Source organism: Micropterus dolomieu, linkage group LG11 (genome assembly GCF_021292245.1).
Source record: "Micropterus dolomieu isolate WLL.071019.BEF.003 ecotype Adirondacks linkage group LG11, ASM2129224v1, whole genome shotgun sequence".
In the NCBI taxonomy this organism is placed as follows: Eukaryota; Metazoa; Chordata; class Actinopteri; order Centrarchiformes; family Centrarchidae; genus Micropterus; species Micropterus dolomieu.
In genome coordinates this window covers 19,350,232-19,370,138 of record NC_060160.1, presented here as the reverse complement: position 1 = coordinate 19,370,138, position 19,907 = coordinate 19,350,232, and the positions used below count along the sequence as shown (strand labels likewise).

The window sequence follows — 19,907 nt, the reverse complement described above, 5'->3', positions numbered from 1 at the left end:
TGAAAGGATGTGAGTCATGCCTTAACGCCCCGTAACAGCTATTGATTAAATCTTTCACAAGTGTTGATGAGGAGTCACTGATGAAATGCTGATCAGCTATTCCTTCTGATTAACAGCACACTGTGTCCTACTCATCAGGAAGGAGTGTCCTCTCACTACAGGCCTGCATCGCATCACACACACACACACACACACACACACACACACACACACTCAACATTCACACACATCGTCATGTGTCTTTGTCCATTACAACACCAACTGTTCCTCCTGTTGCCGTCTCTTAACCAATAGCTTTCCCCTGTCCCTGGCAGCTTCGTCACTGACAAATCTTGAGTGAACACAGTAATCAAGTTGAAGTTGACCCTACCTGGCTGCACCATCCCAAATACAGAACACACACTTAGTCTTTCTTTCTAGTGAATGCGTTATCCTGTCCCACCCCTCATCTCTCACTGCCATCATCCAGTCTCTGCTTTGATGTCTGTCTTGATCTTGCTCTCAATCTCAGGTATTTCACCATTCTCCGCTGTACCTCTAGTGCTTACATAACACAACTGTAATCTCCATGGGTACAAGCCCTGGCATGGCAGGCTGGCGCAAAAGGAGCACCAGTAAGCACGACACACCCTTTCTAAACAAATGGCTCTGTCTAAGCCTCACCTTACAAGAGGTAAAGTTGAAGCAATGGAGCTAAAAAAAAAACAACAAAAAAACAGGAGCCAACCCTTGATTGCTGGAAGTTCTGCAGAGTTTTCAGAAAAGTTTGGATTTGGAGCTCGCTTCCAGTCCAAAGTCCAGGAGAAGGCCTGAGGTGGTCCCGTTATCTCTGTCAGGTTAATCAACAAACAGTGGATCTATATAAGAGCATTATGAACTGCTGCACATGGACTGTCATGGCCGGGCTTAAATGAAACCAAGTGTCACAGCACCATGCTGTCAAGCAGTCTCAATTTGCTGCTGAGACAGTGACGGGAAATAACACAATAGTCTTCGTTGTCATGCGTTCCATAGCTGAGGGAAGCACTACAGGTCTTAAATTACCTCTGCTAAGGATCCATCAAGGCCAAGCTAAACAAATCTCCCACACCTAGTTTTCCATGCATGCCTATACTCAAGCTGGATCTCTTGCATTAATTTGCACCTCACTTTATCTGATTACACATTACAATACTTTTGACTATAGTCTTTATTTTTATTGCTGACCTTTTTATTATTATTATTTTACATTAAAGCAACAGGTGTAGAATAGCCTAATCAGACAACATGGTGCAACATCTTTCCCTAAAATGTATTTTCTGTACATCCATAAAGGTTTATTCAGTCATTCATCATGGTGTCATTGTACTGTAATTTTAGGAAATAATGCGAAACTAATATATTCCATTACTTGATCATGCCAAAGCAAAGTTTATGAGGCTTTTTAAGGAGAAACTGGCAAAAGACACAACTAGCCTACACGTTTCTGTTAAAACTTATAGAACTTGATAAAGAAAAGCAGCTGTTCATCATACCTTGTTGAACTTTTCTGATCCAGATGGGTGGATTCACCCTCTCTCCATTTGAAGCGTCTCCCGGCTGCGTTCTTCCTCTCCAACTCCAAAACTTTCACCGTCCGAAGGAAAACTTCAGGTGAACCATTTCCGTGAAAATCACTTGAGGAAGCGACTGGAGTGTGGATCTGTTTATGTACCCGCGCGGACTCAGATTTGCTGGATGGCAGCAAAACGGACTCCTGCCCTGTCGGTGCTGTTCGTCTGCGGACGCTCCAGCGGACCGAAGAGGGGGAAATGAAGGGAAGTCGCGTCGCCGTCGACCTGCAGCTCCCACCTGGAGGAGGCAGGGATCGCTCAGGTGTGAGAGTGGGAGGCATGCGGTCAATGTTGTGAGGACATCTAGTGGCGAGACAGCGGAACAACAAGTAACGCAGAGCAAGCGAGGACGATAGGGACTTTTCTTTTCCCACGCTTAGTTTGCATTTCCAGCTTTTTTTAGGCAAAGAAAATGTGTTCCTATTCCCAAACTGTTATATAAGCACATCTGGATATTAACTGTTTTTACACAACAAAGGCTAGGCTATGATTCAAACATATTCTTGACAAATACATATTCATTTTTGTTTGTTTGGCTTGTTGGGCTATTTATGCAGAACAACAAATCAGTGCAAAACCATACAAGATACATTTGTCACTGTCCTGCTGTGAACACCATGTATTTGCAAAACATCAACATTTTTTTTTCACTTATTAAAAACAGGCTGTGTTCCGCTTTGCGACAATACACTTATCACATTATCCATATCTTTTAATTGTTTATTTAACTGAATTGGTCAATAGGAAATCATCTCATCTGGATATACATGGGTGTCTTTGGAAAGCGCAGACATTTGTACATAGTTAATTGGTTGACAACATTGCCATGGATACTCATGTTATGATGAAGACTCTCTGGATAAACATACAGTGCATACTTATCACTTTTCTGTTTGGATAGTCTTTTCATGTGGGAAAATGGAAAATTATAAAACGCATTCATTCTTTGAAAAAGCTCACATCTTCCATTGCGCATCCCAGTGTGTGTTGGTGTCCATTTGTGTGTGAGGGATTTGACAGGCAGCATGCAAAACACCACAAACAAATACTGTTTATAAACCATGCAAACATTATGGGCAGCTGAGCTCGATACCGAAGAAAGCTATTAAAAGAAAATCCTGCATGGGCCAGCTAATGTTCCTCTATCTCGGCAGCAGTCTGAGGCAAAATGTTTTCAGGTGGAAAGTTAAATGAAGTTATTGCTCAAACAGTTTTCAGTCATGATGTCACTGCCTTCTTAGATGCACATAAAAAATAGGCTGTAAAGCTGCATAAATATAGCTCTCTCTGGTACACATGCCGGTTCAGACGTGTGTTAGCTGATGCATCCAGAGCATGTAGGCCAGTCTGCCCCCAGCACTGACACAGTTTGTGATCCCAAGTGGGGGTCTGAGAGAGTCTTAGATAGAGTTTCCCCCGTTCCCCCCGTGCCTCCAGTGTTATTAATAAACACAAAGTGTGCCTCTGTTTTCCTAGAGACAGACACAGCGCAGAGCTGTCCTTAAAGTTAAACGCAAACTGTCTTTACAGCTGTCTGGACTGTCAACTCCAAACAAAGTAAGTGGGAATATAAGTTAATATGAATTGTTACTGACAATGAACTGAAGGTTTCTTTCAGAATTTTACACATGATTACATTTACATTGCTTTCTTATGCAAAACAACCTAAAAGGGACGAGTTGATTAGAGGGATTTGAAAACCAACATCTCATCATTTATTGCTGTGGCTCATTTGATTAATGACCCTTCTCTCCTTTTCCTTTCTTCTGGTTTCCCTCTCAGAAGGCCATGGACAATCAAACATCAGCAGAGAATGAGAAAGATGTGGTATCTGAGGACTCACACATTAGATTTGTTGATATCACAGACAGCATCCATACTGACGTTGAAACAGAGTCAAATATTCCCCCAGATGAGTGTACACCACATCCCATAACACAAATGGACCAGGCAGTCATGGACAGCTTGGGACAGCTTTTCGACCAGTGCATCCAGCAAGTGTCCCACCTGGAGATGCAGAGGAATGAGCTGATACAAGAGCTCCTCCGTCTGCAGGAACCCATGCTGCGAGTTGTGGAGCACCTGAGAGGGAGGCTGATGGAGACGAAGAGGCTGCTCATGCTGGCTCAGATGGATTATATCGCCGTTTACGAGGAAGTGCAACAGGTGAAGAGGAAACTGTTTACCACTGCCAAAGACTGCATCCAGAGCCAGGTGACGCTGGCTGCACAGCAGTACGAGGTGGCTGAGTCCGCAGTTACGCAGGTAGGAGCCGCTGGATTCTTGACACCTAGAGGATTGACTTCCTGTGGCAGGTTATAGCAGATCATTGTGTTTTTGTTCTGCAGTTTGAGGGGTGTTTTCACATCTATCTAAGTTACTCCTTTCATATTCCCATGTACCAAGTGGACATTTGGTTTTGCAGCAAATACTAAAACATTACATAAAAGTTCTGTGTGCAACAAACAGGGATCAATGCTAAATTTAAGGCACGCAGCAGAAGACAAGTGATCATCATCATTATGAAATCTACAAAGCAAATTCACGTTGTGTCTGGGAGTGAAAACAGATAATACATTATGTTGGAACCTACATATAAATTATGTTAAAGCCACATTGTCTCTATTAGAAAATTGTATGAAATCAAGCACATGTACACACATTATACTTTATATTGTTCACTTCACTTGATAGTCCCATACATTACGTACTGTGTAAAAGTATGAAGAAACATATATAGAACAAATACAAATGCAATTTCCATACTTCAGTAGAGACCGGTTAAAGTGATGGATTTATGGAACAGCTGAGGAACTGAAAACACATAGCACACTTTGTACGTTATATGATATATATAAAAATGTAAGACCAGAGTAGCATGTTGGTAAAGTCTGGCATCAAATAGGCTGTGTTGTAGCTAAATAAGGATTGGCACAATTAGCTGATGCTTCAGGCTAAATAATAATAATAATAATAATCCTTATTTGTAGAACACTTTTCAAAAACAAGTTACAAAGTGCTTTAACAAGTGTAAAGAATAATACAAAAAAAAAAAAGAAAAAAAAAGATAAGAGCATGAAAATTTTATATAAAATTAGTAAAATACAATAAAATAAAAGGGATAAAATAAAGTCAAATAAGATCGGGAAAAGCTCTCCTATAAAAGTATGTTTTAAGAAGGGACTTAAAAGAGTTCACTGACTCAGCCGCCTTGATTTCCTCGGGCAGGCTGTTCCAGAGCCTTCTCGGTTTTCTACTGTTTTGTTCGGCGTAATTGCATACATTGCATTGCTAATTGTTTGTTTACTTATCTACAAATTTCATGTTAAATCTTAATGAACAACTGTCCCCTCCAGTTTTTTTTCTGAAAAAACCTTGTTTACACTAGCTTTGCTCTCCATGTCTGTTTTTTAAATTTTGTCCATAGGAGGAGCTCAAGGCCCACATCCAAAGTCTCACCCAGGAGTTGTCCCAGCTCCAGGAGGCCTACCAGAACCAAGTAAACTCCCTGAGGGACCGGGCCAACAAACCCTGCAGGCCCAGGGCCATGAGTGATGTCAGTCAATGCCGCCAGGCTTCTGTCAGACTGCAGCGGCGGCTCAGTGGCAGCATGAGGGCACTGGAGAGTTGGTACGAGCCTCGACTCACGGCCCTCCTGAGAAGAAAGCAGATTGGGGAGGACGCCCTGAGAAAGAGCAGGGAGCAGGCCATAGACCTGAGGGCCAGCATTGGGCCCCTGAGAGAGGACATACAGAGACTGGAGGTGCAGAGAGCCTGTCTGGTGGAGAGGATCGCTCTGATGGAGAGGGAGAGGGAGGAGAGCGTTGCACAATACAAGGTACAGTGACCGAAGTCAGGAAGGACAATTTTTTTAGGATGTTTGGTGAAAATAGGTCAATGTTTCTCTACATTGCACAGGAGACTGTGGAGTCACTAAAAGAGACTCTGAGGGAACTACAAGTGGAGTTTGAGGTTCAAAGAAAATCTAAGAAAGACTTGGAGAATCATAAGGATGGCCTTGTAAAAGAGCTGACATTTCTGAGGTAGGTTGACTCAGATCCTTTTACTCTTTAACTGAGACATTGTGAGAATTTAAAAATAAATACTTAGAGGCTGTGATGAACCCAGTGAAACCACCGAGGTGGATCCCTAATTTCTACTTTCGGTGGATATATTTTAAGTCTATTATCTACACTAGACCAAACCACGACACTGTATTTACATTTAATGTCAAAAAGATAAAAACAAACAATGTGCAGAATTATTCAAACTTAGTATTTTTTTGCTTCTACTTCTAGACTTATTTACTTATTAATCCATATTTTACAGGAAATTACTCAAGTACTAACTTAACATCTGTCATGCTGTGCCAAGAAACAAGGCAAAAAGATTAACTGTAAATATTTTATTATGAATATACTCAAGGACACAAAATGTCAGATGCAGCACAGAAAAACAGCAAATAAAAAACACATACAGGTGACAACACACAATCTGGAGAATGTATACTATGTATATCAAGCAAATACAAGAAAAAAAAAACTATAATATGTACAACTTTAATAAAAATGGATCTCTGTATAAATGCTTTCAGCACAACTGATCAAGAGGAAAAAACCAAACCTGAAAGTTGGACGCATCTGAGGCCGTTTCATCACAGACCAGAGTAAAGTTAAGTTCTGGGGATTCGAAAAAACTAAAAGATCTAAAAATCTGACTGCTGCCCAAAATGTATTTTAGAAACACATTACTGCTTATGCACATTTTTAACAAGCAGGTCAAATGAAGAGACGTGGAGACTGGACTCATGCCTGGACCTCTGCATCTGCAGCACCTTCTGGGTCCTCGTCATTGTAGATATTTTCAGCCTGTAAAAAGAAACAATTCAAATGTACACTGAACAAACACCTTTTTTGCCCCTATTCATCATGAGCTGAACTCAAAGATCTAAGACTTTCTCTATGTACACAAAAGGCCTATTTCTCTCAAATGTTGTTCACAAATCTGTCAAAATCTGTGTTAGTGAGCACTTCTCCTTTACTGAGATAATCCATCCACCTCACAGGTGTGGCATATCAAGATGCTGATCAGATAGCATGGCTATTGCACAGGTGTGTTTTAGGGTGGCCACAATAAAAGGCCACTCAAAAATGGGTCCGGAAACCAATCAGTATCAGGTGTGACCACCATTTGCCTCACAGAGTGCAGCACATCTCCTTCGCACAGAGTTGATCTGGTTGTTGATTGTGGCCTGTGGAATGTTGGTCTACTCCTCTTCAATGGCTGTGCAAAGTTGCAGTCAGGTTGAGACCCCGTTGAGGACGACAAGCATGCAGATGAGCTTCCCTGAGACGGTTCCTGACAGTTTGTGCAGAAATACTTTGATACTGATTGTTGCAGCAGCTGTCCAGGTGGCTGGTCTCGGGTGATCTTGGAGGTGAAGACGCTGGATGTGGAGGTCCTGAGCTGGTGTGGTTACACGTGGTCTGCGGTTGTGAGACCGGTTAGATGTACTGCCAAATTCTCTGAAATGCCTTTGGAGACGGCTTATGGAAATGAACATTCAATTCACGGGCAACAGCTCTGGTGGACATTCCTGCAGTCAGATTGCCAATTGCACGCTTCCTCAAAACTTAAGACATCTGTGGCATTGTGCTGTGTGATAGAACAGCACATTTTCGAGTGGCCTTTTATTGTGGCCAGCCTAAGGCATACCTGTGCAATACCAATGCTGTCTGATCAGCATCTTGATATGCCACACCTGTGAGGTGGATGGATTATCTCAGTAAAGGAGAAGTGCTCACTAACACAGATTGACAGATTTGTGAACAATATTTGAAAGAAATGGGCCTTTTGTGTACATAGAGAAAGTCTTAGATCTTTGAGTTCAGCTCATGATGAATGGGGGCAAAAACAAAAGTGTTGCGTTTATAATTTTGTTCAGTGTATATTCACTGTTAACTTGTGTTCACTGTTAATAAATGCACTTCACAATAAACTCCGTGCTGTGTCTGAAATTTACAGTCCTTTATATATCCACATAATTTCATGATCCTCTGACAAACGAAGCGCTTACCATCTGCCAGACTTGCATGATGTTGTCTTCTGACACAGAACATATGACCCAAGGCTCGTTGGGGTTCCAAGAGAAGTCTGAGATCTTAGCTGTGTGTCCGCCGTGGATGAACTAAAGAGAGAAGGAGGGAAAGCTACAGCACTTTACATTCAACAAAAACAAACACATTCACAAATACACATGAACAGTAACTGTTTTTGTCACAACCGACCAGCAGCTCAGGAGGGCCATCCTCAGCATCCTCTGGTGACTGTTCCTCTCCGATCTTGCTGAGGTCCCACACGTTGAGCCTCCTGTCAGTGCCGCTGGAGGCCAGGATGGTTTCGTTATGAGGAGACCACTGAACCTGTTAGGGTTAGGCGAGGATGTCATGCAGCCAGACACTAGGTAAATGTAGAACTAGCATGTGTGCTTGAGAGGCATGTATGCCACATTGTACAACATGATTAATGAGCTATAGCGCTCCTTAAGTCGTCTCTTTCTCTTATGATTCCACTGGCCATCTGTAGTTTTAGTTTTCGTTTACTGACATTAAAAGCCCAACTCACCTCCACATCAGCCTCAAAACAACACTGCAACGAACTGGTTTCTGATTAATTTAACTGACTAGAGCCCTGTTCTTCAGATGTGGCACAACAAATTCAGGCTAAAAGAATTTTTAGAATTAAAACAAAAGTGATTTTGAAACAAAGGCAAAATGAGTAGAGTTGAAACCATTCATATGATTGGCTGAGAGCTGATCACATGATTTTAGATACATGAGGTAGGTGTGTTAGGAAGCTTCCCCGCCTGCACTGGGGCAATAGATCCACTGATATTTCGTATGTGTGTTCCTGCATTTTATTATTTTGTTTTACATTGTGATCTACAATGTTTACTATGGAAGCCTCCAGGGGACTAATTTAACATGATAATGTAAACTTGAAAATTAAAATGTAATTCCACAACATCATTATAATTTTCTACATATGTATGTGTTGAGTGAAAATCAAAATGCAATAAAGCATCCATTGCATTTTCATTTTCACATACTCGTATGGTCATTCTATATTAATTAAAATGTAGGTGTGGGCTTAAGGACTTTATGCTCTGACAACAGATACATTTTAACCAAGCTTTAAAGAACCAAAAAAAATCCAGACTCATATCAAATCATCAACATTCAAAATAATAAAACTCAGTTATCCATTATTATATAAAGACTGGGTCTTACCTGAAAGATCTCGTCCTTGTGAGACTCAAATGAGTGCAGCTTCAGCTTCAGGTTCCTCAGGTCCCAAAGTGCCACAGTCTAAAAATAAAAGTAGAACAGATCCTAAATCAGGGGACAGCAACACGCTATGCAACAGTTCTGCAGAGAAAGTGAGGACCTACCTTATCTGCGGAGCCAGTGGCCAGGATGAACTCGCTGTAGGGATTGAAGGACAGGCAGTTGACCTCAGCGGTGTGGGCGTCCACTGCATGGCTGGGCTTGGAGGTGTTGTTGGACCGCGTGTCCCAGCTGTGCCAAGACAGACAAAAGCGCCATTGTTAGGGAACAAAACAGAAACAGAACAACAACTTTGTTTCTCGTGAGTGGGTAATTAATTTTGTTACCAACTTAAGAGTTGCTCACATCATGAGTTTCTGGTCATCCGCGACGGATCCAAAGAGTGACTCATGGAGCAGGTGCCAGGAAACATCCTCCACCACAGCAGTGTGTCCTGTGAAGATGGTCTTTGCATCCACAATCTTTCCCTCCTTGGGCACTGTGCTGATGTCCCACAGGCAGATAGTCTGTAAGGGAGAGGAGAGATGGGTATGGAAATATATTAATAATATAAAAGTTTTAAAGGGCACTTTCAAAGTTACAAAATACTTTGCAGTAGCAACAACCGAAATGTCAACACAAGTGAAAGACTAGTTAAGTAAAACAGTAACAAACAGGTTAATTTGTAATAATTAATGATTATTTTAATATCCTACACTAATGATTAAAGACTTAACAATGAGCCACAGGAAAACATAAGATTCCATTTAAACGAGCTAAAACATGAAGAGACTCAGGTCTGTTGCAACAGGTTGCTTACATGGTCATCTGAAGCACTGAGGAGGCAGCCGCTGAGATTTGGGTTCCATGAGAGGCCATAGCCCTCCTTCTGGTGGCCTCTCAAACGTAGATCTGGGGTGCATTCTCCAGAGGGGTCTTCAGGATAAATAAAATCAAATGTTCACAAAAATTCTGCGGAAAGAACACACTTGAAAAACTCTTGAGAAAATGGATGTAATCCTACCAGGCTTGGAGGGGTGCTTCGTGTAATCAAAGACAAGCACGTCGCTGGTGGGAGTCTTAGTGGCAATGATGCAAGGATTCTGAGGCATGTACCGGGCTCGGTTCACTTCTCCTTCATGGTTGATCTTGATCTCAATCTCTATCTTCCCACTTACAGACCCAAAGCCTCCAAATTCTGAATTAAAGGACAACAGATGAATATGATGGTGGTGGCGAATGTGTTGAATGATATTCTGTTCTACTAAGACAGTTAAATGGTTGTATGTATGGTTTGTTGCATTTTACTAACTAAAATTTAATCTAAACCAAAAATACGTACCCATATTTTCTGAAGCATTAAAGACTTCAGCAAAATTGTACTTTATTCATTCAGTGAGAAGAACTGTGAACCACAATATTCAAATATAAGAACTTGTTTGAGACACTGAATACACTGAATGACAACAACGTTAATATAGAAATGCCACACAGGCCTAGCTGCGGCTATGTGAATTACTTTCTTTAATATATTCGACTTGGTTCTGTATGTGAATAATGGCTATGAATTTAAATGTCATTATCATTTGAAACATAGTTTATCCATTAATACATTTATTGTGAGCATTCAACAGCTAGGCACAGCATATAATACACTCTAGTTTTTAACACAACAAAGCTTCCCGCGCACATCTCATTCCTCACCTCCTTTCTCGCTGTCGTAGTGTGAGGCATCAAACTGGGCATCATCATTTGGGAGCTGAACACTAGCAATCACAAGGTGGTTCTGCTCATCGGAAGTGTGTGTCCCCAGGACCAGCCTGTGCACGCTGTAGTCCTTCCCTTCTGGCCTGTGAGAGATTAAACAAAATACATATAATTTATTCATTCATTTAAAAAATCTGGACCCTCCCTTGTGTTATGTTTTGGTGTTTGTCAAGGTGCAGCAGACCTCTGCTCACCTGGTGACATCAGGCAGCCACTGGGCAGTGAGGCTGGGCCACTCCAGGGCATGTGTCATGACTAGGTCGTAAAGGAAAGGGGTGTTCTTCTTCCAGATCTTGTACTCCTCATTGATCATCCTTTCCTCCACAGCATCATCAAATGCAGCTGCAAAAGTAATATTTACCAGCAACACAAAACTACGTTATAATGAAGTCATTCAGCATCTAATTTGCTTGGACTGAATAGAGGATATTGGGGTGACTTTACTTTAACATACTCCTTAAGTTTTCCAGTCAAGTCTTTTACTTGTTAAATGAACCTTTATTTTGCTGAAAAGATACTGTCAGCTGCATGGGTACAACGCCTAAATCAGCTCGTGAGGAAGATCCAAAGCAAAACATCATTACATGTGGGACAGTAAGTTAACCAGCACTACTACATTGAAAATCATGTAATGTTATAGCCAGCCTGCTAGCAGCTAACCTTAGCTAGTTAACTGGTGTGTGTGACATGAAAGGATATGATGGCTGGCGCGCCAACATCCACCGGTACTTTCTATCATTCTGGACAACATACGCACACATTTAATCATGTAACTCAGAAATGTGAACACCCATACCGTCTTTATCAGCCATTGCGTCTTAGTTAAAGCCGCTAATAGTGGCAAAGAGTAGCAGTTCTCTGCTCTAAAGGAAGCGCCGATGCTTACGATGGCGCCAACTCCATGCAACAAGATCGGCCAATCACAACTCACGAAAACCGACAGGAAGTTGCTACAGCAACACATTACGGCATCCGCAGCACCAGAGCCCTATAGAGAAAGGGCTCTGCGTAACACTAACAGTTGTTGTAACTTATTTAACGGCTCTGGTGGTTGTAATAAAGGCGCATTGGAAGCTGCGTCAATGGTCTGAAATGGTAATAGCTAATTAATAAAATTGTAACATATTTACATGTTTATATTTCACAGTTGCTTTGGCAATGTCAACAAGTGGGCGTGGTTTCCACCGCATGTGAAAGTGTTGGGAACGTTACTCTGGGAACGTCGTGTGGATGAATGGACGCATATTGGGTTTTGCTTGCATGCTGTTATCCTTAGGTAATAATCTTTAAGTTCACTTTAGTGTCATGAATGTTTCATTTAAACAATGTTGCCAAAGCAGTTTGCAACAAAATCAAAAATGTTTCAGAATCAGACTCAGCTTTTATTGCCAGGTATGTGTACACATAGGAGGAATTTGATTGTACATTGCTCACGATGTGCTTACTTATACAATAATACAATAATAAAATAAGACACAGGCAACAGTATAAAGAACACATAAATACACATTATGAATAAAAACAATATACACAGATTGAGACAATAGTGCAATGACCAGAGGTCAAACAGGAGTAAATTATTATTACCATTGTTGGTATTATTATTATGTACATGTCAGAGGTGAATGAGATATACAGGTGCATATACATACGCATGCATACATGTACACATGTACACAGTGCGATGGAATAAATTGCAAAGGAATAGGACATAACAAGATCAATCCAACAAAGACCATTCAGTTTAACAGATACAAATTACAAAAACAAACAAAAAAAACCCAAATACAGATAGGCCTATATCTTACTAATAACCTTTATATGCTTACACCTGTTCTGGTAATGTCTGACAGTACCTACTTTTGCTTTTCCCCACACAGCAGATTCTGGAAGGTTAAGACCTAATATATTAAATTATTGGCAACATTGACTGTAAGAATTCTGTTTACTGGAAAAATGTGTTGTTTTGTTTCCAAAATAATAATAACAGAAAACAGAAAGAATTATTCCTAATCAATTTTTTGATCATTCAGTACATTAATAACATCTCTGATTTGAAAAAAATTATAAAGCTGTGAAAACTCCTAATTTGTGCTCTTTATTTAATGTTTTTGTAATAACCACCCCCCCCCCCATCACTCTATTCATAAATAACTTTTCTTGCCCTTGTTTTTAAACAGTCTATGCTGTTTAAAACTGTTTGCCATATTTATAGCGTTGGAATGGACAGAACAAATTAGTGATAAGGAAATATTAATATGTAGTGACTCTGTATCAGCTCTTATAAGCATGAAGACATGTACAGCTAGAAGTCACCTGGACTTGCTGTATGAAGTCTTATTTATGAATTCAAGAGAAGCTAGGCAGGGGAAAAATGTCATATTTCTGTTCAGGGAAATGAGAAAGCAGATAAGGTGGCAAAAGAAGCAGTTAAAAAAGGAGCTGTTGAAGTCAACATTAAATTATCAAAATCAGAGGGGAAAGGCATAGTGTGGAGAAGTATAAATCAACAATGGCAACAGAGCTGGGATAATGCAATAAAAAGGAGACATTTACACGAAATCCAAAGCAAAGTAGGTATATCAAGAAGTAGGGGAGCAAAGAGGAAAGAGCAAGTGATAATAAGCAGGCTGAGAATTGGGCATAGCAATCTTAACAGCACACTTTTAATTACAGGAAAACATCCTACAGAATAGTGTGAACAATGTCAGGAGGCTGAAACAGTAGAACATATTCTTACAACATGCAGGAAATTTACTGAGGAAAGACAAGAAATGATAACACAGTTAAAAAAAATAGGACAGGTAGATAATACAGTAAAAAGTTTATTGGAGTATGGAGAAAGTGTGGAGGGTAGGGAATGGATATTTGGTTTTCTGAGGGCGACTGGATTAGATAGGCGGATTTAATATGAATGAAAGTAAAGGGTAAATAAAGCCGGAAGGTGGCAGTAATGCAACTCAATGGATGCCAGCTACCGTAAAAACCCAAAGCAGAAGAAGAAGAAGAAGAAGAAGAAGAAGAAGACAAGGACCACAGCTAGGCTACTAAATGGGCGCATGTTTTTATTAAGGGGCGAGGCAGAAACCCACGTGTCACAGATAGAGGAAATGACTCTTACGTGAACCGTCTCCTTTGCGAACGGTGGGTGGTTGTAACACACCGACTTGGTAAAGATCAGATGTGATAGTATTTCTCAACGTTGAACAACCTCACAGCTACAATGGACACCCGTCAGCTAGAACTGACAGAGGCGCAGAAAGCTATCAAGTCAAAATACCCACCAGTCATCAAGAAATATGAATGTAAGTCTGAAGATAATGTAGCTAGCTTAGCTTGTTTACTTTTAACGTTACCTGTGAAAACAGTAATCTGAAATATTTTCACCGTCTCGAACGTCAGCTGACTAATAGCTAACGTAATGCTTATGCTCTAATTAAATAAAAAAGTTTATCTAAATTAAGTGACATGCCATTCATAGAAGAGAGTATTCTCATATCTGCCCCGCTGATCCAAGTTAGTCTGACAGCATGCCCTGGCTCATCATGTCACCTTGTGTTTTACTATTACAGACTTGGATCATACAGCGGATGTACAGTGAGTGTGTTTTAATATATTCCATCTAGTATTTGTCAGTCCTTGTGTTTCTCTGTTGTTCAGTAGTCATCATTATCATATTTCCTGCTCCATCTCCCAAGAATTCACTCCTGGGGTGACTCTCTGGAGGAAGCCTTCGAGCAGTGTGCCATGGGCATGTTCGGCTACATGACGGACACAGAGACAGTGGAACCGGTTGATACTGTTGATGTGGAATCAGAGGGTGAGAGCACAGTCTGTTCAACACAAGCCTCATTCAACAGTTTCTGTTCTGTTTACATCAGCGTTGATGGTTCCAGATCAGTGAAACTAAACTCTATGCAAACTTTTCCCTTCTCAAAAGGTGAAGACATGGAGTCCCTTCTTTTCCACTTCCTAGATGACTGGTTGTTCAAGTTTAGCGCAGACCTCTTTTTTGTTCCCAGGGTGAGTGTGTTGGTCGGTCGTCATTTATGGAGTGCTGGAATTTTAAAAAACATCTAGGTGGGTAGGTGACTGGGGTTGTATGGTAGAACCATAGTCTTTTATGTTGGCTCTGTTTTTTTCTTGGTGGAGTTTGCCTGTTATCCACTTGTCCACATGGGTGTCCCATAGTACAAAGATATGCCAGTCAGATAGTGTAGAGACTGTTAACTCACCATGTGCTTGTCCTACAACGGACTTGCGACCTGTTCAGGTGTTTCTCTGCTTTTGCCTACTGAATGCTGGTATAATCTCTAGACTCATGTGGTCCTGAAAGGGATTTACATTATAACATGTGCCACTTGTTATGGAAATAAAGTGAGTTAGGTTCATATGTGATGAAGAAGTCTTGGAGACTGATGAAATGAAGGCTTACACAGCATGGTTTAATGAGACTCGGCTGAGGAGATACAGTGCCAGCATACAACGTGTGAATGGTGTGAGCACATGCAATGCCAACACCAAATCTGAAGGATACCTCCTGTCTGGGGATATTTATCCTTCCTAGACTTACAGAAATTCACTAAGTTTCTTCCTTCGTACCACAGTTGCTTATTGAATGAGTCCATTTGCATAACATGTATTTTGATTCTTGTTTGATGGGAACACTATGTTAAGATCATGTTTATTAATTGAGTATTTCTTTTCCTGTGTTATTCTCCTGACACAATTATGTTATATCTATCCACTAGGAGATCAAAGTTTTGCACGTTGACAGAATGCGCTTCAGGATCCGCTCCATTGGGTAAGTTTGGGTACCTCTTCACTAGAACATCTCTTCACAGCTATAGTACCATCGAGGATGCATATAATGCCGCGTTCCAAACCGGTCGGAACTGGGAAATTTCCAAGCTGAAATATCCGACTTCTGACCTCAAAACGTTTCAGTTGCATGGTGGTACATGATGCCAAATGTAAACAAAAAACATGGCTAATCATGACAAACTTATGTGTACAGTTAAACCCTCAGCAGTGCACTTGGTGTTAATTAAAAGGATGGCCATTTTATTAAAAACAAGCGATAAATTACTTGTTACTCCATAGGTTACTTGTTAACTGTGTGTCCTTCTAGCTACATCAATTAGAAATCCTCAAAAGTCAGCACAAGTTGTAGGCTATATTTCCAAATGTTTTCACATTTCTGGGCATTTTTAACACTTTCCTGAAAAACTTTTGGGTAGAGAAGATGACTTTCAGAGATTCTTTAGGCTACTTTAATCAGCTACCTAATAACATTGGCAAAATATTTCTACATCAATGTACATGGTGCTACATCAGTTGGTAATCCTCAAGAGTCAGTCAGTGTTGTAGAATATAATTCCTACTGTTTTCAAATGTTTTGGCATTTCTAACAAAAACTTTTATGCAGAGAAGATGACTTTATGAGATTCTTTATTGTAACCAGCTACCTAATAACATATTTCTACATCAATTTACATGCAGAACAGGTTTTACTATATGATAGTATTTATACATTAAATACATGCAAAAATGCTTGGTTGCCTTTTAGGTTATTGTTTATCAATTTACAATGAGTGTTTCCATGGGCGCTGCCATTGTTGTGTGACGTCATTCAGCTGTTACTCGCGAAGTTGGGGTACATATTTTTTCTCCAAGTTCACAAGTAGGAAATCCGACTTCAGGTGGCGTTGCGTGGTAATAGTTCGAGTTGGAGGTCGGGAATTTCCGAGTTCCTGGTTGCCTGGAACGCAGCATAAGGTATCCACATTGGGGGGGGGGGACTGTGAAAATATGTTCCCCTAAGGCCAGAGAGACTCTAATGGTGCTTTCAGACCAAAAGCAAAGCGAGCGTTCGGGTCTGTGAGTTTACATACAAAGTCAATGCAAAGACACGTAGAGCCGCGACTTCCTGTCGGGCGGGGCGAAGTAACGCGAAGGGGGCGGTGCCGGCGACGCGAAGGCAACGCAAAGAAATTTGCATGACGCTGAGTCACGATATTCTATCAACGTTGAGATTGTCAATACCTCACCGACAGCTTCACAGCGTTGTGTGGAGAGGGCCAGGCAGAGCGGGCGATTGAAAATCTGCAGGCCAGCTGAGAGCTGCTAAACTTGGGCTAGAGGAGCAGGGAGCAGTGCTCCAGCTTTTGGACAAATAAACACCCATGGTCGGACTGGATTTTGCTCTGACAACTACGCCGTTTGCTCAAGGGAGGAGCTCGGAGTAAACTGCTTTTATTAAATTAGATTTTTACTTTAGTTTTTGGGATTACAACGTTGATTTATCTTCACTCGAGCTTCTCAGCAGCTAGATTCTGTGCACATCCGGTTCCAGTGTTGTTAGCGTTGTTTGGCACTACATATTTATATAAAAACCGGACAAAACAGGGAGAAATTGCTGGGAGAAAAGAAAGCGAGGAGGTTGAACTACCTAATGAGTTCAGAAAACGTGTATGTAACTTTATTCCAGCTATCGTTGTATTTTATTGTGACCAAGTTAGAATAGCATAGCCCTGATCGAGCCGAACTCCATTCAGAAAACAAACATTTTAGAAGTTGTTGTCCTGCTGTCTTGCTGACAGACCTGACAAAGCATGAATTCATATATTTAACAAATCTGCATCATATTGTAGTTATTTCAGTTCGATCAGTTTGATCGTTTGTTGCTATTTAATCACAGCAAAATGTTTACTTTGGGTTCACACAGCTGTAGTAATGGCGAGTTGTGTTTATTCGTGTTATCGCGTTGTGTGTGAACACTCCAGGGATGTCCAGTGATAAAGCCCCCCGTGAGGAAAGTGTTACGTGGATTAAATTCGCATTTGGTCTGAATGCACAGTAAGAGACTGCACGGACTCCACAGACTGAGCTCAGGAAGCTTTTTATTCACGATGGAAGAAGCCTACAGGAGTGGTGACCGATTGGCTTAGAAAAATGCAAAGGAGACATTCAGAAAGCCAGTAAAGTCAGCCAAACAGCTGTACAACAAACTGGAACAGTACTGCTGGAACTTCAGACATGCACAAATTTTAAACCTAAACCTTCATAGTACTACAGTTGACGCCTCTGCTATGAACTCCACTCCTGTCTGCCGGTGGATTCATAACCTTTCCAACAGGAGACACTTTGCCAAAGTCTGTGACCACATTTCAAGACAACTATACCTCAGCACTGGTACCCCTCAGAGCTGTGCGCTCTTTCCACTGCTGTACTCACTCTACACCAATGATTGTACACCCAGAAGCCAATGTGCAGAGGATGCAAACAATGAGAATGAGAGCCCTAAAAACTAGGACTTAATGCCATCGCCACATTTATTTCCCCTCAGGCCATAAACCTCATAGACCCCTCTCACAGTCCCACCATTCCCACCTGCCACTTGCACCCCGCTACACAGACTGACAATGTGTCACCCATCACAGTTCCTTGATCTCCTCAATTCCCCATACTTTGTACATTATGCATATTCAAATACTGTTGCACACTATAAATATTTGCACTGTGTATTTTCCTAAACTGATTGCACTCGGCTTATCTGACAACAACTATTGTATTAATTTCCCTTAAGCTCATCTCTCCTTATTTTTCTTTCGTTTATTAAAGTTGGGGTGAAGAATTCTCTCTGGCAAAGCATCCACAGGTAAGCCAATAAATGAAACTTGTTTGAAGATACCACTAAAGAATATTACTGTAAGATTGTTCCGAATATAATTCTGTATGTAATAAAGTTATGGAATAAAGTACAGAAGGCTTTAACCTGTTCCACCATGTCCTTTGTTGTAAATCCAGGGAACTGAGGTTAAAGCCATCACATACTCAGCAATGCAGATCCACGACAAAGAAAAACCAGAGATATTTACCATTATTGATATCTGACGATACCACCAGAAGCGGACTGCACTCCTTGTTCAATGGAACTGGAATATCTACATGGCCAATTTAAATGGCCCTTTCTCTAAGGCACTGGGTATCGATTGATGTGACTGATTTGGTTTTCTACTTGTAGGGTGAACTATTTACTAATGGAACCATTTCTTGTGATTGTGGATGCACACATTACAGTGGAAAAACTGTTTGACAGATTATAGATTTGTTATGACATTGGTAGTTAATGAGCTGCATTATTTCAGAAATCACAAAAACCTCAATAAAAGTGAGACTTTCGAGAATGGTAAGAATATGTAGGGAAATATGCTTCATGGATGTGATAGAACTGTTAAATCATTGAAAAGTAAAACTGATTTAGAATGATGTATAATGGTTTTTAACACATTTGTCAATCCAGTTTTACTTTAATTGCTATTGCAAATTTTTATTATTTATCACCAGAAATGTTGATGTTTTTTATTAATCATTGTATCAATCAACACATGTTTATTTTTCTGCTTTGGGATTGATTAAATGATTACTGGTGCTCTAAGTAAAATCTTACTTTTGAAAGTTTTGTGGATGTTTAGTCATTGGAGAGGACAGAGCAGTAAATGGGAGCTCCAAATTTAGAATTACACAGCAAACAACAACAAAAAATAAATGTATGCATTATTGTTAATAATACTGATTGTTCAACGCACAGACATCCAGTTAAGTCATCTAATACTTATTTGTTGATTTCTACTTGAGCGTACTTTACTAATGCTCTGTTTAGGTCTGTTCAAAGGATTGAAATGTGAGAATATATAATCTTAAAGGAAGGCTTCCAATGAATCAACATCAAAGACTGTATGGAAGAATGACAGGGCGTTTTCTGTGTAAAATGTTGGCTTGATGCCAACAGTGTTTTTACTAGTTAAACAATAGCTTTATTGATGAGGTGATTGATAGAAAATTAAAAGATAACAATTTGTCAATTTGTTTGTTTCCCAAAACAAACATTTGCTGGTTACACCCTCTCAAATGTGTGATTTGCTTGCTTTTCTATATTTCATAATTAAAAAATCATCCCATTGTTTCAACTGACCCTGTACAAGGATCACAAATTTTTGTGCCGCAAATTGTTATCTGATATAGTGTAACAGTTATACATTATTTTAGAGTTTAGTAAATGCCCCTAAAATCAGTTAAATGTGTGTTTTCATCCAGGCCCAGTTTATAAGAATTTCTTCCTAAACCCAAGCATAAACATAAAAACTGACTCCTATACAACAGTCTGTTTATGATAGGACAAAAATTTTATTTGATTTATTATTGAATATGTCAGGGATGA

At 40.3% G+C, this 19,907-nt stretch overlaps 4 protein-coding genes across 5 annotated transcripts in view; 2 read left to right on the top strand and 2 right to left on the bottom strand.

Annotated features, from left to right (window-relative positions):
• Positions 1-1,833, bottom strand: part of si:dkey-157l19.2 (uncharacterized protein KIAA1522) — a 30,640-nt gene extending 28,807 nt beyond the window's left edge. Inside the window, exon 1 of one of the 2 annotated variants that reach the window (XM_046063019.1) lies at positions 1,515-1,833. The gene's annotated coding sequence lies outside the window, so the exon portion shown is untranslated. The remainder of the gene's footprint in view (positions 1-1,514) is intronic. The other variant, XM_046063018.1, reaches the window with a different exon arrangement.
• Positions 1,834-2,914: 1,081 nt separating this feature from the next.
• LOC123979420 (syncoilin-like) lies at positions 2,915-5,639 on the top strand. Its single transcript, XM_046063333.1, has 4 exons — positions 2,915-3,149; positions 3,375-3,857; positions 5,020-5,430; positions 5,511-5,639. Exons 2-4 carry the CDS (start codon positions 3,381-3,383, stop codon positions 5,637-5,639), a joined length of 1,017 nt encoding a protein of 338 aa, XP_045919289.1. The 5' UTR covers positions 2,915-3,149; positions 3,375-3,380.
• Positions 5,640-5,996: 357 nt separating this feature from the next.
• LOC123979623 (histone-binding protein RBBP4) lies at positions 5,997-11,634 on the bottom strand. The gene is made up of 11 exons (XM_046063638.1): positions 11,481-11,634; positions 10,879-11,026; positions 10,622-10,767; positions 9,942-10,115; positions 9,738-9,853; positions 9,284-9,444; positions 9,043-9,169; positions 8,882-8,959; positions 7,880-8,014; positions 7,669-7,779; positions 5,997-6,460 (listed from the first exon to the last, which is right to left on the bottom strand). The coding sequence occupies exons 1-11, from the start codon at positions 11,494-11,496 to the stop codon at positions 6,398-6,400; spliced, it is 1,275 nt and encodes a 424-aa protein (XP_045919594.1). The 5' UTR covers positions 11,497-11,634; the 3' UTR covers positions 5,997-6,397.
• Positions 11,635-13,725: 2,091 nt separating this feature from the next.
• Positions 13,726-19,660, top strand: zbtb8os (zinc finger and BTB domain containing 8 opposite strand). The gene is made up of 7 exons (XM_046063458.1): positions 13,726-13,989; positions 14,257-14,281; positions 14,383-14,504; positions 14,625-14,707; positions 15,436-15,488; positions 18,308-18,344; positions 18,494-19,660. The coding sequence occupies exons 1-7, from the start codon at positions 13,908-13,910 to the stop codon at positions 18,578-18,580; spliced, it is 489 nt and encodes a 162-aa protein (XP_045919414.1). The 5' UTR covers positions 13,726-13,907; the 3' UTR covers positions 18,581-19,660.
• Positions 19,661-19,907: the final 247 nt, after the last annotated feature.